We start from the raw sequence: 15,998 nt of genomic DNA on the forward strand, positions 1-15,998 counted from the left end.
ATGACCTGAGCCGAAGGCTCAGGTCATGATCCTGGAGTCCCTGGATCGAGTCCCACATCGGGCTCCCTGCTCGGCAGGGAGTCTGCTTCTCCCTCTGACCCTCCCCCCTCTCATGTACTCGCTCTCTCTCATTCTCTCTCTCTCAAATAAATAAATAAAAAAAATAAAAAATAAAAAATAAAAAGCAATGTCAAAAATCCAGGGAAGATACACCCTTTAAAGTAGGTCTAAGAAACCATCATCTTCCTTTCTTTGGTCAGTGCTCCTCAGAAAAAATTAGTCATAAAAGAAATAAAAAAGTGTTACTACACTTAATAATGTCTTGCTTCATTTTTATGCAGGATGCAAATTCAGTGTAAGAAGCGCTCTGATTAGTAACTGCTTCTTCAGCAAGGCAGCAGTAAGTGGTCTCCCTCCCCCTGGACTTTGAAATGCATTACCTGGTCAACTTGGGCCTGGGTGATGCCAAGAACATCAACATCCAAGGGTCTGGAAGTTGTAAGACACTGCACTCAAGTGTATCTAGTAGGGAAGGAAGTCCTGGAAGAGTTTTATGGAAGAAAATTGATTCTCGATCCTAGAGAAGTGGCACAAGAAGCAGATAATATTCTGAAGGATGCTGATATCAATGGTTGTGGTTGATGATCCATTTGGGGTGACAACATACAGTGCTCTTATTCTGAGAGCAACAAAACTGGGAATCTCTTATCGAGTTATTCATAACGCTTCCATAATAAATGCGATAGGCTGCTGTAGTTTACAGATGTATAAATTTGTAGAGACAATTTCTATTGTTTTTTTGGACAGACACTCAGAGACCAGAAGGCTTCTTCGACAAAATGAAGAAGAACAGACAGAACAGCACGCACACACTGTCCTTACTAGACATCGAAGTAAAGGAGTAGTCTTTGGAAAATCTCATCAAAGGAAGACCTATGAACCTCCTTGGTATATGAATGACAACCAAGCAGCACAACAACTTCTAGAGATTGTTCAGAATCAAAGAATATGAGAAGAACCGGTAGTCACCAAGGAGGTGCTGTTAGCTTAGCCAGGGTTGGAACTGAGGGCCAGAAAATTGCAGCCAGCACTTGCGGCAAACATGTACTATGGACTTGCGAGGACCATCACATTCCTTAATTATCACAGGGAACAACATGCATCCGCTGGAGATGGAGATGCTAAGTCGGTTTTCCATTCTAGAAAATAGCTCAGAATCCCGAAGTGTTGATGGACTCTGAACATAGACATTTTCTATTGTTAGATGGTTAATTTCAGTCATATATGCCTCTACACATGTTCATATAACAAACTGAACAGTTCTTTTGGTTTATCTAATAAGTATAAAACAAGTGACCAAGAAGAAAGCTGTTGACTCAGCCATTAAAACACAAAAAAGAAGACTTTATTGCAGGCCAGTTGCGGCACGGAGCCAGGGGCATAGCTGTGCACGTGCCACACTGTGCTGGATGCTGGGCACACAGCAGAGACAGGACGGACACGGTCCCTGCCTTTTTGTTTGTTTGTTTTTTAAGATTTTATTTATTTATTTGAGAGAGAGAGCGAGCGCGAGCATGAGCAGGGGGAAGGGCTGAGGGAGAGGAGAGCCCAACTAGGGGCTCAATCCCAGGACCCCAGCATCATGACCGGAGCTGAAGGCAGACACTTCACCGACTGCGCCACCCAGGTGCCCCAGTCCCTGCCTTTTTGGAAGTTCTCACCCAGTGAGGAGTGCAGATAGATGAGCAGATAGAGAGGCAATGACAAGAACGAAGAGATCATGGATGTGACGTCCTCAGCACAGCATGCACAGTGGTATGCGTTCTCTTCCCTTTGGATGCCAGAACCTTGAGAGCACTAAGTGCAATGTAAAAATGCATTCACTTTGAGATTTGTATTTAGCTTTTTGAAGTTTTCCAAATCTAGTTAGTGAGCCCTTCGCTAATTAAAAACAGGCTTCCATTCTTCAAAGAAAAATTCATATCTGATCTTATATTTTCTTTTTTAAGACTTTATTTTTAAGTAATCGCTACACCCAACTCACGACCCCGACATCAAGCGGTGCTAGCTCTACCAGCTGAGCCAGTCAGGTGCCCGTTATATTTTCTTTATAAAGAAGGCCTTTAAAGAGGTACCTGGCTGGCTCAGTTAGTAGATCAAATGACTCTCGATCTTGGGATTGTGAGTTCAAGCCCCAGGCTCGGTGTAGAGATTACTTAAAAATAAAATCTTAAAAAAAGAGAGAGAGAGAGAGAGAGAGAGAAGTCCTTACATATGTTTGTTTTTTTTCTCTAAGTGAGGACTTTAATGAACTGAACATTATTAGTGACATCAAAACCAAGCATAATATATATGAAATTATCATTTTAGGTCAAAAGAAAATCCAAGAGGAAGGGGGTGATGGCTGGGTACCCTGCGCCGCGGGCTCAGAACTTGAGCGGAATGACCGGCCAGTACTTGGGCTGCTTCCTGTCACAGTGCTTGTCGAAGCTCAGCTGCACGGCGGCCTCCATGGCCTGGATCTTCGCGGCACTGTCCCCATACAAGCGCTTCATCTCGGCCTTGCGCCGCTCGCCAGGCCTCTGGGACGGGGGCTCCACCGAGCGGCGGGTGCTGTAGTACAGGTCGTGGTCGGCGTTCACGGAGCCGTCCAGGCGCTGGGCGTCCAGCTGCTGCTGCCGCCGGCGCTCTTCCCTGTGCCTCTCGGTCTCGGCGAAGTACTGGCGCGGCCCCTCGGTGATCTCCATGTTGCTCAGGTCGCACTCCACGCCCGCATCTGACTCGGACTCCGCCTCCTCCGTGGCGGGCCAAGCTCGGCGTTGTCTTGGGCGGGCTGGTGGATGCTGCCTAGACCTTCTGGAATGTACAGAACCGCAGTACGAGTCCGTGGAAGCCGGGAGATGGTCACGAGAGGGCCGAGGAGATTTGGCCTTGTTAGTGTAAGAGCTTTGGGGAAGAGCTGCAGGAGGGAAGGACCACGGGCAACTGAAATACGATTCCACGGCCTTCCTGTAGGCACCATGGTGGCTTCGCATCCAGGCCATCGCCTGATGATAATGTCGCCAGTATCTTGCATATACTGGATGAAAAGACCAAGGCTCAGTAGCTTTCCAGGATGCCACCTCTGCTGCCATCTCTGATTGTGGACGTCCAAATGGGCACTGAAACTCTTTGGGAGTGTCTCCTACTCTTGCGGCACACGTCTTCATGGACTGAACAGCAGCTTTCCTCCTAATGGGATGGCGGAGCTCGTGGGCTCGTTGCTCGCGGATCTCGGGCCGTGGGCGAGCAGGGGCCTATTTCCCGTGAGGAGACAGAAGGGGCGCGGGAGGGAGGGGCTGTTGCCCGGGAGACCAGACCTTACATATGTTTTTCTGTCACCATGGCTTAAACGGTCCAGTGCGCTGCCCATGTCCATATGGCCAGACTTCTCCAAGGCAAACCCAGCTACAAAGCTTTTTTAAATTCCTCAAAACTGCGGGGCTCCTGGGTGGCTCAGTCGGTTAAGCCTCTGCCTTCCGCTCAGGTCATGATCCCAGGGTGCTGGGATCGAGCCCCATGTCGGGCTCCCCGCTCAGCGGGAACCCTGCTTCTCCCTCTCCACTCCCCCACCCTGCATGTGCTCGCTCTCTCTCCTGCTCACTCTCTCTCTCTCTCTCTCTCTCAAATAAATAAATAAAATCTTAAAAAGAAAAGAGGGTCCCTATTGCCCCATAGAGGCACCAACATTTGCTATACCAGACTCATCTTTGCTAATTTGATGGATGTAAAATGTTATCTCATTGTTACTTTAATTGGCAGTTTTTGTTTCTTCTTTGAGTTGTCTTTTATACTATTTTCACTTTTTCTGTTGAGTTTATTGTCTTTTTCATATTGATTTGAGGAGATTCTCCATAAATTCTAGATAGTAATTCTTAGTTATATGCCTACATATGATGTCTCCTATAACATGCCTTTTGTTATTATTACTTTAATTTTTGTAATAGCAATATATTCACCTGTATTTCAAAAGGCACACAAAGATAACCAGGGTTCTTTCAAAAGTTAAATACATAATTACCATATGACTGACCAAACTCCAGCCAGGTTCCTCTAAACCCTTTCCATCTAGCCCTATAAAGACTTAAATACCAGCATCGTTTCTAACAGCTCAAGGCCACATCTGAGGATGACCCTTGCCCTGCTTAAAGTGCCTGCCTGAGAAAGCTCAAGGCTGCCAAAGAACTTACTGTTTGTTCCAGCCAATGCCTGAAGGTATGCCCCTGCCTCCCAGCCTCTGTGGGAGGGTAGGAGCCTAACTTGGATAAGCACCAGTTAATAAACCCAAATGGATGTCACGTGGACCAACCACCCCACTTCCTGCTTTTTGTAATTCTTCACTTCCACTCTACAAAGTCGCCACTCATCCCTCCTCCCTGTTCTCTCATTCTCCCTTTTAAATGCCCAGTTACCTCTGTCCAAATCAGAATTAGTTTCATTCATGCTGGCCTCTTTTCCTTACTGCAACAGTATCCTACTGACTAGACTTTGTCCTTACCACTTTAAGTAGGGTCCAGTTTTGTGTATGCAACAGCAATTTTACCTGAGAAATAAAAGCATATGTCCACACAGAAAATTGTACAAGAATGTTTATAGCAGCACTATAATAGTCAAAAGGTAGAAACAGCCCAAGTGTCCATCAACTGATGAATGGATAAACAATTTACGATATATACATAGAATGGAATAGTAAGGATTCAGCCATAAAAAGGAATGTAGTACTGATATATGTTACTTTGATGAACCCCGAAAACATTATGCTAAATGTAAGAAGCCAGACACAAAAGATCACGTATTGTGTGATTCCTATTTTTTTTTTTAAGATTTATTTATTTATCTTAGAGAGAGAGAGAGCATGAGCAGGGGGAGGAGCAGAGGGAGAGAGAGAAGGGAAGCTGACTCCCCAGTGAGCAGGGATCCCAATGCTGGGCGATCTCAAGACCCTGAGATCATGACCTGAGCCAAAACCAAGAGTGGGAGGCTTAACCGACTGAGCCATCCAGGTGCCCCTGTATGGTTCCTTTTTTTTTTTTTTTTAAGATTTTATGTATTTATTTGGGAGAGAGAGTGTGTGCATGAGCAGGGGGGAGGCAGAGGGAGAGGGACAAGCAGACACCCCGCTGAGATCATGACCCTGAGATCATGACCTGAGCCAAAGTCAGACCCTCAACCAGTTGAGCCACCCGGGGGCCTATGTGTGATTCCTTTTCATAAGATATATACAGTCTATAGGCAAATAGGCAAATCCACAGAGATAGAAACCAGATTAGAGGTTACCAGGAGAAGAAGTCAGGGGGAATGTGGAGTGATTACTTAATGGATATGGAGTGGTTTTATGGGGTGATGAAAAAGCTTTGGAAACTAGAGAAAGGTGGTGGTTACATAACATTGTGAATATGCTAAATACCTCTGAACTGTACATTTTAAAATGGTTAACTGTATGCTATGTGAATTTTACCTTTTAAAAAAAAGGTAACCATGGGGCGCCTGGGTGGCTCAGTTGGTTAAGCGTCTGCCTTCAGCTCAGGTCATGATCCCAGAGTCCTGGGATCGAGCCCCTTCCCTGCTCAGCGGGGAGCCTGCTTCTCCCTCTCTCCGTGCTGCTCCCCCTGCTTGCGCTCTCTCGTGCTCTCTGTCAAATAAATAAATAAAATCTTAAAAATAATTTTTTAAATTTTTAAAAAGTTAACCAATAAAAAGTCTCCCTCATAATCCTATTGTTTGGCTACTCTGTTATCCCTTCTCAGGGGTAATAAATGCTTTGTTGTTAACTTATAATGACTTATTTATTTTTATTTTATTTTATTTTATTTTATTTTATTTTATTTTATTTTATTTTATATTTGACAGAGACAGAGAGCACAACAGGGGGAGCAGCAGGCAGAGGGAGAAGCAGACTCACCCCAAGCAGGGAGCTCGATGCGGGGCTCGATCCCAGGACCCCAGGATCATGACCTGAGCCGAAGGCAGATGCTTAACGACTGAGCCACCCAGCCGCCCTATTTATTTATTTATTTTTTAAAAGATTTTATTTTTTATTTTATTTTTTTTAAAGATTTTATTTTTATTTTGCAGAGAGAGAGACACAGCGAGAGAGGGAACACAAACAGGGGGAGTGGAAGAGGGAGAAGCAGGCTTCTGCTGAGCAGGGAGCCCGATGCGGAGCTCAATCCCAGGACCCTGGGATCATGACCTGAGCTGAAGGCAGACGCTTAACGACTGAGCCACCTAGGCGCCCGAAAAGATTTAATTTTAAGTAATCTCTACACCCAACATGAGGCTCGAACTTATGACCCCCAAATCAGGAGTTGCATGCTCTTCCGATTGAGCCAGCCAGGTGCCCCAGAAGATTTCAATTTTAACACAGACAAATTTGTCAATCTTTTCCTTTTGGGCTTGTGCTTTTCAGGTATTTTATTTCAGAAATTCTATTTTATCCCAATAATCTACTGTCCTATATTTTTCTCTGAAAGTTTAAAAGTTTTGCTTTTCACATTTAGGAATTTAATCCAGCTGGGCTTCCTTTTTCTGTATGGAATGAGGTAGAAATCTAGTTTTATTTTATTTTTCATATGGATAACCAATTGTCTCAGCACAATTTATTGAATACTCAATTCTATCCACAGAACAAGGACAGCGTACTTGTGTCAGTATATATGCATGATTATCCATATCTATGCGTAATTATCATCTTTAAGCTTTCTATTCTGCTCCACTGCTCTATGAGTTTATCGCTGTATCAATACCAGACTGTCTTAATTACTAAATAATTGCTGTAATTCTTGACATATGGTAAGACAAATCTTCAAAGTTATCTTAGTTGTTCTTGGCCCTTTATTCATCCATATAAATTTTAGAATCAGCTCGTGAAATCCAGAAAAACTGTTAGTAAGGATTTTTATTAGAATTGCATTAGATTTACAGATTAATCTGGGGACAGTTGACACCATTGAACATTAAATCTTCTCATCCATGAACATGGTGTGTCTCTCTGTTTATTTAGGTCTTCTTTAGCACCTTTCAATAAAATGCTATAGTTTTCCTCAGAAATTTCTTGAACATTTTTGTTCAATTTATTCCTAGTTATCTTAAAATTTTTATTGTAATTATAAAAGGGCTTTTATAAAATTATATTTTCTTACTACCTGCTGCTCATTTAAAGAAAACCAATTGTTTTGCTTATTAATCAATTCTAATAATGTGTTGGGTTTTCTAGTAGACAATAAAATCCTTATAAACAATACAATAATTATTTATGGGTTCCTCCCCCTTTTTTATTATCAGGTTAGTAGTACACACACACACACACACAGCTTGGTTAGATTTATGAAAATCTTTTCCTTTTTAAAAAGATTTTATTTATTTGAGAGAGATAGAGAGAGAGTGCGAGCAGGGGGAGGGACAGAGGGAGAAGGAGAAGGAGGCTCCCCACTGAGCAAGAAAGCTGCTGCTCTGGGCTCAATCCCAAGACCCTGGGATTGTGACCTGAGCCAAAGGCAGACACTTAACCGATTGAGCCACCCAGGCACCCTGATTTATGAAAATCTTGTTTAGGATTTTCCCAACTGTGTTTGTCACTGAGATTAGCCTATAGTTTTCCTGTCTTAGACTGTCTGTCTAATGTTGTTAACCAAGTTATATTAAGTATTATAAAATAGTTTGAAAATATACTCTTATATACTCTTTCTCTTCTCTGGAGAAGTGTATGTTGTTTTTGTTTTATGTTGGTTATAATTCTGTATCCAAGTAACAGTTTCATGGGGCACTTTTTCTTTTTCTTTTTTTTTTTTAAAGATTTTATTTATTTATTTGAGAGAGAGCATGAGCCGGGTGAGGGGCAGAGGGAGAAGTAGACTCCCCACCTAGCAGGGAGCCCAATGCAGGGCTCGATCCCAGGACTCTGAGATCATGACCTGAGCCAAAGGCAGATGCTTCACTGACTGAGCCACCCAGGCACCTCTGGAGCGTTTTTTCTACCATAAGAAACAATTTATACCAAACAGTGAACCCCTCAGCCCCCAACTCTTTAATTTTTTTTTTAAGTAAGCTCTATGCCCAAGGTGGGGCTTATGCTCATGACCTGGAGATCAAGAGTTACATGCTCTACTGACTGAGTGAGCCAGGTGCCCCTAATTTAAAAAAATGTTTTTTAAGGCCCCCCACTTTTTTACTGGGTTGATTTCCACTCATCCTTCAGTTCTCATCCTTAGGAAGCTCTTTACTGCATCACCCTAGATTAGCTGTCCCTGTTCCATACTTCTCATAGCACATTTTATTTCCTCTATCATAACTTACTTCATATTTCATTGTAATGTCTTAATAAATGTTAATATTTTCAGCTGGGCCACAAGCTGCATGAAGGCAGGGACCTAATTTTTTGTTAACCACTACTCCAGTTTTTTTTTTTTTTAAGATTTTATTTATTTATCTGACAGAGAGAGATAGTGAGAGAGGGAACACAAGCAGGGGGAGAGTGAGAGGGAGAAGCAGGCTTCCTGCTGAGCAAGGAGCCTGATGCGGGACACGATCCCAGGACCCTGGGATCATGACCTGAGCCGACGGCCGACGCTCAACGGCTGAGCCACCCAGGCGCCCCACTACTCCAGTTGTTAGCACACTGATGGCACAAAGTTGGCCATCAATATTTGTTGACTAGTTACGGGAATGAATAAAAGAAATAGCCTCAAAATGGGACATGAATCAAGTTATCCTTAGATATGGGCAAATTTGAGCTCCCTATGAAGGCCTTCTGCTTCAGAGCAACTAAAAGATAAGAACTGAGAAAGACCATACAGCCCCAGCTGTGGAAGTAGAGGTCTGTGGGTGGAGGCGGATGACCCATCCTGGACCCTCTGTGCAGAAGCCCAGTATAAAAAGATAGTGATAGCACAGACGTGTCAGCACCAGGGACCCCATCATCACTGGAGGTCTGTTAAAACCCTGGGCATTTGGGGCGCCTGCGTGGCTCAGTTGGTTAAGCGTCTGCCTTCGGCTCGGGTCATGATCTTGAGGTCCTGGGATTGAGTCCCACATTGGGCTCCTTGTTCAGCAGGAGCCTGCTTCTCCCTCTGTCTGCTGCTCCCCCTGCTTATACTCTCTCTCTCTGTCTGACGAATAAAAAACAAACAAACAAACAAATAAAAAACACAACCCTGGGCATTCATCATGCCACTTGAGGGCCAAGTGCTATGTAGGGTCATGGGGAGATACTCTCACAGACAAGACACTGGGGATTGGACAGGGGTAGATTTCTCTTAATAGGAGAAGGAGTCCTTCAAAATATCAGTTTAAATTTATATATATATATATTTCACTGTGTGACAAAATTGCATCCAAACCTGAGAAATTAGATTACACTTTCAAAATTCCCAAATCCTCTCAAGGCAGAGATGGCTCACCGTCTTCTGTGGGGAGGTAGGGAAACCTCACTCACCATGTCCTCACCCATCTGACTCATGCTCAGTGACTATCATGTTTATTCTGCATCTATATGTCAGTACTAGGAAGTGCCTTGGACAGAGGTATGAGAAATCTACTTACTGGAAAGACATGATATCCTGGGTATCCAGGCTGATCTGTCTCACATGACTTTGACTAGCTTAGTTAGCCCTTTGAGCTTCAGTTAGTCTAAATACACTGACCAACAAACCTCTAGACTTGCAATGAGAATCATCAGGCTCTGATCCTAGATTGTGGTTTGTTCACTCATCCAGTAAACCTGCCTGAACACCTCCTGTGTGGGATATAATTATTGGGTCAGTCCCTGGTATCTACCTAGACAGCTATTTCCGTGTGACCCAGAAATCTTGATCTATAGAATAGATTTGAAGATTGATGGTTTAGGCCTGCTATTTACCAAATTTCCTTTTCATCCTTTCAAAGAAGAACAAGGGGGTGAAGGGAGCAGGTGCTTGAGAAGGCTTGTTTTAAGTGTGTAGGTTGATTAAGTCGTTGCGTGGGGTCACCATCACATAACATCTCTCCCTGCATAAAACCCAGGGAAACCCCAGGACTAGCCCTCCATCTGAGTAGCCTCTGATGCCTGGTCCTGACTCTTCTCTGAGTTGTATGGCCACAGGGCCAGACCAAAGCCATGTTCGTATTTTTTTTTTTTAAAAGATTTTATTTATTTATTTGACAGAGAGAGAGACACAGCGAGAGAGGGAACACAGCAGGAGGAGTGGTACAGGGAAAAGCAGGCTTCCCGCCGAGCAGGGAGCCCGATATGGGGCTTGATCCCAGGACCCTGGGATCATGACCTGAGCCGAAGGCAGACGCTTAATGACTGAGCCACCCAGGCGCCCCCCATGTTTGTATTTTTTACTGCTACGCCCAGACTTTCTCCTTTTTCACCATGGAGGCATTTAACTGCATTACCCTTTGAATCAGCTGACATGTATGTTAGAGACTTCAGACTCACACAAGACTTGGAAGGCAAGGTATCACAGTAAAGTAAAAGCATGTGCTCTGTAGACAAAGCTTGGGTTCAAATCCAACCTCCAGCACTTACTTCTCTAGGCCTCATGGAGAAATAGGACTAATAAGAGTCCAGTATCAGTTTGGATGCACTCAGCTGCAATAAACAGAAAACTCAGCTAACAATAAAGACATTAAATTGTTTCATATTACAAAAAGGTCTAGAGGTAGGTGTCTGCTAAAGACCTTCAACTATATCATCCAAGACCTAGGCTTTCCTCATCCTCCATCATGCTTCGTATGCTGGCTTTTTGGGTCCTCTGTGATGCTCCACTGATACTCTTCGCACAAGGGAAACTCTGCTCCTAAACTGCCTAAATTAATTTGGGAATATTGCTGTTTGGGGAGGGCGTGAGGAATGGGCAGGGGACAGTGGTCCTGTGGTGGTTTAGATTGTTATTCCCCATTCTTTGCTTCCTCTTTATTTAAGTATACACTCATGCCCTTTGCTATGTGACTTTCTTGGGCCAATAGAATGTCATAAGACATGATAAAAGCAGATACTTTAAACGTGCTTTTGTGTTGGGATGCCTGGGTGGCTAAGTTAGTTAAGAGTCTGCCTTCGGGGCGCCTGGGTGGCTCAGTTGGTTAAGCAACTGCCTTCGGCTCAGGTCATGATCCTGGAGTCCTGGGATCGAGTCCCACATCCGGCTCCCTGCTGAGCAGGGAGTCTGCTTCTCCCTCTGACCCTCTTCCCTCTCGTGCTCTCTATCTCTCATTCTCTCTCTCTCAAATAAATAAAATAAAATCTTAAAAAAAAAAAAGAGTCTGCCTTCGGCTCAGGTCATGATCTCAGGGTCCTGGAATCGAGTCCCGCATCAGGCTCCTTGCTCAGTGGGGAGCCTGCTTCTCCCTCTGCCTGCCGCTCCCCCTGCTTGTGCTCTCTCTCCCTCTCTGATAAATAAATAAACAAAATCTTTTTTAAAAATGTGCTTTTGTGATTTGACTTGGCCTCTTACACCCCTGTGATGTATCAAGAGAAAAGCAAATTCCAGATATCCACTGCCCCTTCAGCTTGGGCCCCAGATTAAATAACTGAACATAACCAGGAGCTTGAAGTTCTACCACTCCCTGTTAAGCCCAGCTTGGATAAGCCAAACCATAGTCAATTTCTACTACCAAAAGCATGAAAATAGATCGTTTCTGTTGTAAACCATTGAGATCTTGGAGCTGTTTGTTTGTTGCACAGCAAAAACTGACTATTACAGGCCATTCTGAGGACTCCACCAATGTCTAAGCCCTTTAATAGAATCAATGATCTTACCCCACAACTCAGAGATGTGGAGAAATAGTTTATTTGTAAGTAATGTGGTTTTTCTTACAACCTTCATCTACTGGGTAGCATTAAAAGCTGGAGTTGTTTCAGTGCAATACCATAGAATAAACAGGCTGTTCAGATACTTTTTAGTCTCTATAGGTAAAAATGCTCAGAGTCTCAGATCTCTCACAGGCCTTCCCTCCTCTCAGGCTTCTTGCCAAGTAGCTGTTGGGGGTGCATGGAGAGAGAGATGAAGCTTAAGTGATATCCTCAGGATGGGTATAAGAGAAGAACTGGGATCCTCATGCTCTCAGTGCGCCCTTTGGTTTCTCTGGTTTATGGGCCATGGTTATGTTCACCCTACTGGCCTTTGGCTAAAGTCACATCTCTCTTGTTTAGGTCTGATCTCACTGGTACTCTCTAGCTGACTCAACCTCCCATAGCTCTGCAAAGCCCAGGGGACCCCTTGAATCTCTACTATGTCCCCCATCCAGCCCCTGACCCAAGATGTCCAAACTACATGCTTCCAATTCCCCTTTGCCAACTTCCTGCCACACCATGGCCCCATGACAGGCCCATGGCTCTCAACTGAATACTCATCACTGGGGAAGGACTGGAAGTACAAACTAGACCCTATCTCTCTGACAGTTCACCCTGCTTTGCCCACTTATCAAATTGGGCACCAGTTTGTGCCAACTTCAATGATTTCTTCTATTTGCTGGATATTTCTGAAGCCATTTCCCCAATTCCAAGTTAAACCTCTTTGATTCTTATCTCACTCTCACCTCCCAGCTATCTTCTTCAATGTCCAAGACAGGAAATGGCAGGCTTCTCTTTTTTCCTTTCATATATCCTTGGCTTCCTGACTCTAGTTGTCACTTCGGAAGACAGAAGTTCCTTTTGGAAACAATCCTTTGATATAGGTGTGGTCACCATCATCATGGGTAGACGAGGAAATCAAAGACAATAGACTAAATTAGCCCCTCCTTTGGTAGAAATTTGAATCTAGGTTTGGATCTTGATCTTAAATAAGAACTAAGTGAATATAGAAAATTATTTGTCTCTCACAGAGTCCAGTTTTCAAGCCTATTGTCTTGCTGAAAAATCCTATTTTGAATTTCAATGCATATTAGCTTTTTCTTTTCTTTTCTTTTTTAAGAGGCAGGAAGGGTCAGAGGGAGAGGGAGAAAGAATCTGACGCAGACTCCACACTGAGCGCAGAGCCCGATGCAGGGCTCAATCCCATGACCATGAGATCATGACCTGGGCCCAAACCAAGAGTCGGACACTTAACAAACTGAGCCACCCAGGCGCCCCTCTTTTCTTTTCTTTTAAAAAAAGATGTATTTGTTTATCTTAGAGGATAGAGCGAGGGAAGAGGCAGAGTCCCTGATGAGCACAGAGCCCAAGACGCATGGGGCTTGATCCCAAAACCCTGAGATCATGACCTGAGCTGAAATCAAGAGTTGGCTGCTTAACCGACTGAGCCACACAGATGGCTCTTTTCCTCTCTCGGTATTCCTGCTGAAACAATCTGAACCTCCTCACAAGCAGATTGATGCCATAACCAAATAAGGAGGAGGTCATTTCATTGCTAAGGGCAAAGAGAAAAACACATTAATAGTTTCTAAGGATCGAAGCCAACAGTGAAACTCATGCCAGCTCCCTGCTCTACTTGACTTCCCTACTCTGAAGTCCAGTGAAGTTTTGTCCAGCTCTTTGAGTGTGGACATGAACACATGTGTCAGTGTGTGTGTTTGCTTATGTGTGACAATGTTGAGAAAAATCAACTCTCCAATTATTCTTTCTTTTTTTAAAGATTTTATTTATTTATTTGAGAGAGAGCGAGAGAGAGAGCACACAAGCAGAGAGGAGGGGCAGAAGGAGAGGGAGAATCAGACTCCCTGCTGAGCCGGGAGCCCGACACAGGGCTTGATCCCAAGACCCTGAGATCATGACCTGAGCCAAAGGCAGACACTTAACAGACTGTGCCACCCAGGCGCCTCTCCAATTATTCTTTCAAAACTGTTCTTATGCCAGAAGTCTGGCTTTTAAAACCCCAAAGCAAAAAATTTGACTCATTTATAATTGGTATTAACTATTATCATTCCTTTCTTGAGATAAAACCAGAACCCTTGTCTTCTGTGTTGAGAATAGGGACAGGGGTTACAGGAAAGATAGGATAATTGGTTACTATTTTGAAGATCTTTTATCTCTAGGATCTAAGTCAATGGCAATAGAAAGAAGAGAAGGCAGTAATGGTGACCCAACCAAACTGCCACTGAGCTGTCTAGCCCTCTGGTTCCTCTTTCAACTTCCTTGAGCCATAATCCTGGATCCAATAACCTCTGAATGCAGCAAAATGAAGTCAAGATATTTTTGAGTCTTAACCATATGCCCAGCAGTATGTTATGTACTTTCATACACATTACCTCATTTTATTCTCAAAGCAATCCTTCAAGGTAGATATTAGCATTCTCACTTTTTAATGATGAGGGAACAGGCTGAAAGAAGTTGAATAACTTCTCCAAAGCCTCACAGCTAAAACATGAAAGAGGTGGGATTCAAACCCTATCCCCTGTGATTTCTAACCTCATCATCCTTTCCTTATATTAAGGTACCTCTTGAGAGAATGTGCCAGTACCACATGGGGAGGATTCTATAAAGATGAGCATTTTCTTTCTTGTAAGAGTTTATTTTTAAAACAAGTATGAAAGTGAGTTTACTTAACCTGGTTTTAAACTAAAGGCATAAGATTGAAGCCACTGTTAAAAAATATCACAAGTGGAGAGGAAGGTCCCAGCTCCCTTGCCATGTATTAGAGGGAGCTCATACTGGGATGTGTCAAAAAGCTACCCAATCTGGCGGTAATGTTTGGCATATTTCCCACTCTTGTTAGGCTTTTGAAGCCTAACAGTAAATAAAGAAAACAATGCCTAGGTTCATATTTTTTTAGAGATTTTAAAAAATTCTAAAATTCTAAAATGCATATTTTCTACCAGACCAGTCTATGCTTTTAGCTGCCCTGCATGTTTAGCTCTTTTTGAACACAGTCTAAATGTCATCAGACCTCCTTGGTACCCACCAAGGAGGAAGTCCCTCAAACATCAAGAACCCAGAGTTCTTCTGGTTCAGTTTGGTTATCTATTGATGCATAACAAACTGCACCAAAACTTGGTGTCTTAAAATAGTAATTGTTTTATTGTTTCTTACAATGCAGTGGGTCAGGAATTCTGGCAGGTCATAGCTTGTTTCTGATTCATGTGATGTCTGCTGGGACTGGAATGTCCATGAGGGCTTCTTCACTCACATGCCTTGAGCCTCAGCTTGGAGGGCTCAAGTGGCCAGGGGATGCAATTGCTCAACTGGGGTCATACATCTGAGGCCTCAATTCTCATTGTTGCTGGCTTCCTCAGTTTTTTATTGTGAAATCTCAGGGTCCCTCCCTCTCTGTGCAGCCTTTCCACACAGTCACTCCAGCATAGTAGACAGACTTCTTACCTAGAGACTCAAACTACCAAGGTTTCTTTAGGCTTAGGCTCAGAACTGGGTCATAGCCACATCCACTGTAACTTATTGGTTACATCATGTGACAGGGCCAGCACAGATTCAAGGAGAGGGGACCACACAATGTTGTGAATATGGGGAGGCATCCTTTAGGGGTCACCAATGCAGCAGACCACCACAGGTCTTGACCTACGTCAGCCAGTCTGGCAGAAATTTCCCTCCCTTGGTGTTTTTAGATGAGCCCACAAGAGGCATTATGTGTGTGTGTAAACATCAGCTGTAGCCACCATGAAGTATCTGCCATGTTCCTCCTCTCCTTTCTGGTTCAATGCTCATAGTTTCAAAGCTGCTAAGGAAGCTTTGCTGTTACTACGACTGATACCCTACAGAAAATGCCATCAACCAATCCTCAGAATACCACATTAATGCTGGGGTGTGTGACAAACTGGGACAATAAGCCCTACAGTAGTAAGACTTGTGTCTGGAGTCCCTGACATCTCTCAGGAAACAGCTCCTTCCGCTGATGAGCTGGGGCCTACGAACCACTGGCACTCAAACTTGTGTTGGGGCTTGGGGTGATGGTGAGCAGACATCACATTATCCCTTTCTCTTTCTCATAGATACCAAGCAAAAGGTCAGTCAGTGCTCTCAAGCTTCTAAAGCTATAAAGAAAGACAGTAGAATAGGAAGACATCTTCACCAGCCAGACAAGATGCCC

At 43.7% G+C, this 15,998-nt stretch overlaps 1 protein-coding gene and 1 pseudogene across 1 annotated transcript; one reads left to right on the plus strand and one right to left on the minus strand.

Annotated features, from left to right (window-relative positions):
* The first annotated feature begins 431 nt into the window (after positions 1 to 431).
* LOC116635890 lies at positions 432 to 1,241 on the plus strand (annotated as a pseudogene).
* Positions 1,242 to 2,382: 1,141 nt separating this feature from the next.
* Positions 2,383 to 3,464, minus strand: LOC116635891 (gem-associated protein 8-like). The gene has a single exon (XM_032410197.1). The coding sequence runs from the start codon at positions 3,207 to 3,209 to the stop codon at positions 2,427 to 2,429; it is 783 nt and encodes a 260-aa protein (XP_032266088.1). The 5' UTR covers positions 3,210 to 3,464; the 3' UTR covers positions 2,383 to 2,426.
* Between the last annotated feature and the right edge of the window lie 12,534 nt (positions 3,465 to 15,998).

This window comes from Phoca vitulina, unplaced genomic scaffold (assembly GCF_004348235.1).
Source record: "Phoca vitulina isolate PV1807 unplaced genomic scaffold, GSC_HSeal_1.0 scaffold11, whole genome shotgun sequence".
Lineage (NCBI taxonomy): Eukaryota > Metazoa > Chordata > Mammalia > Carnivora > Phocidae > Phoca > Phoca vitulina.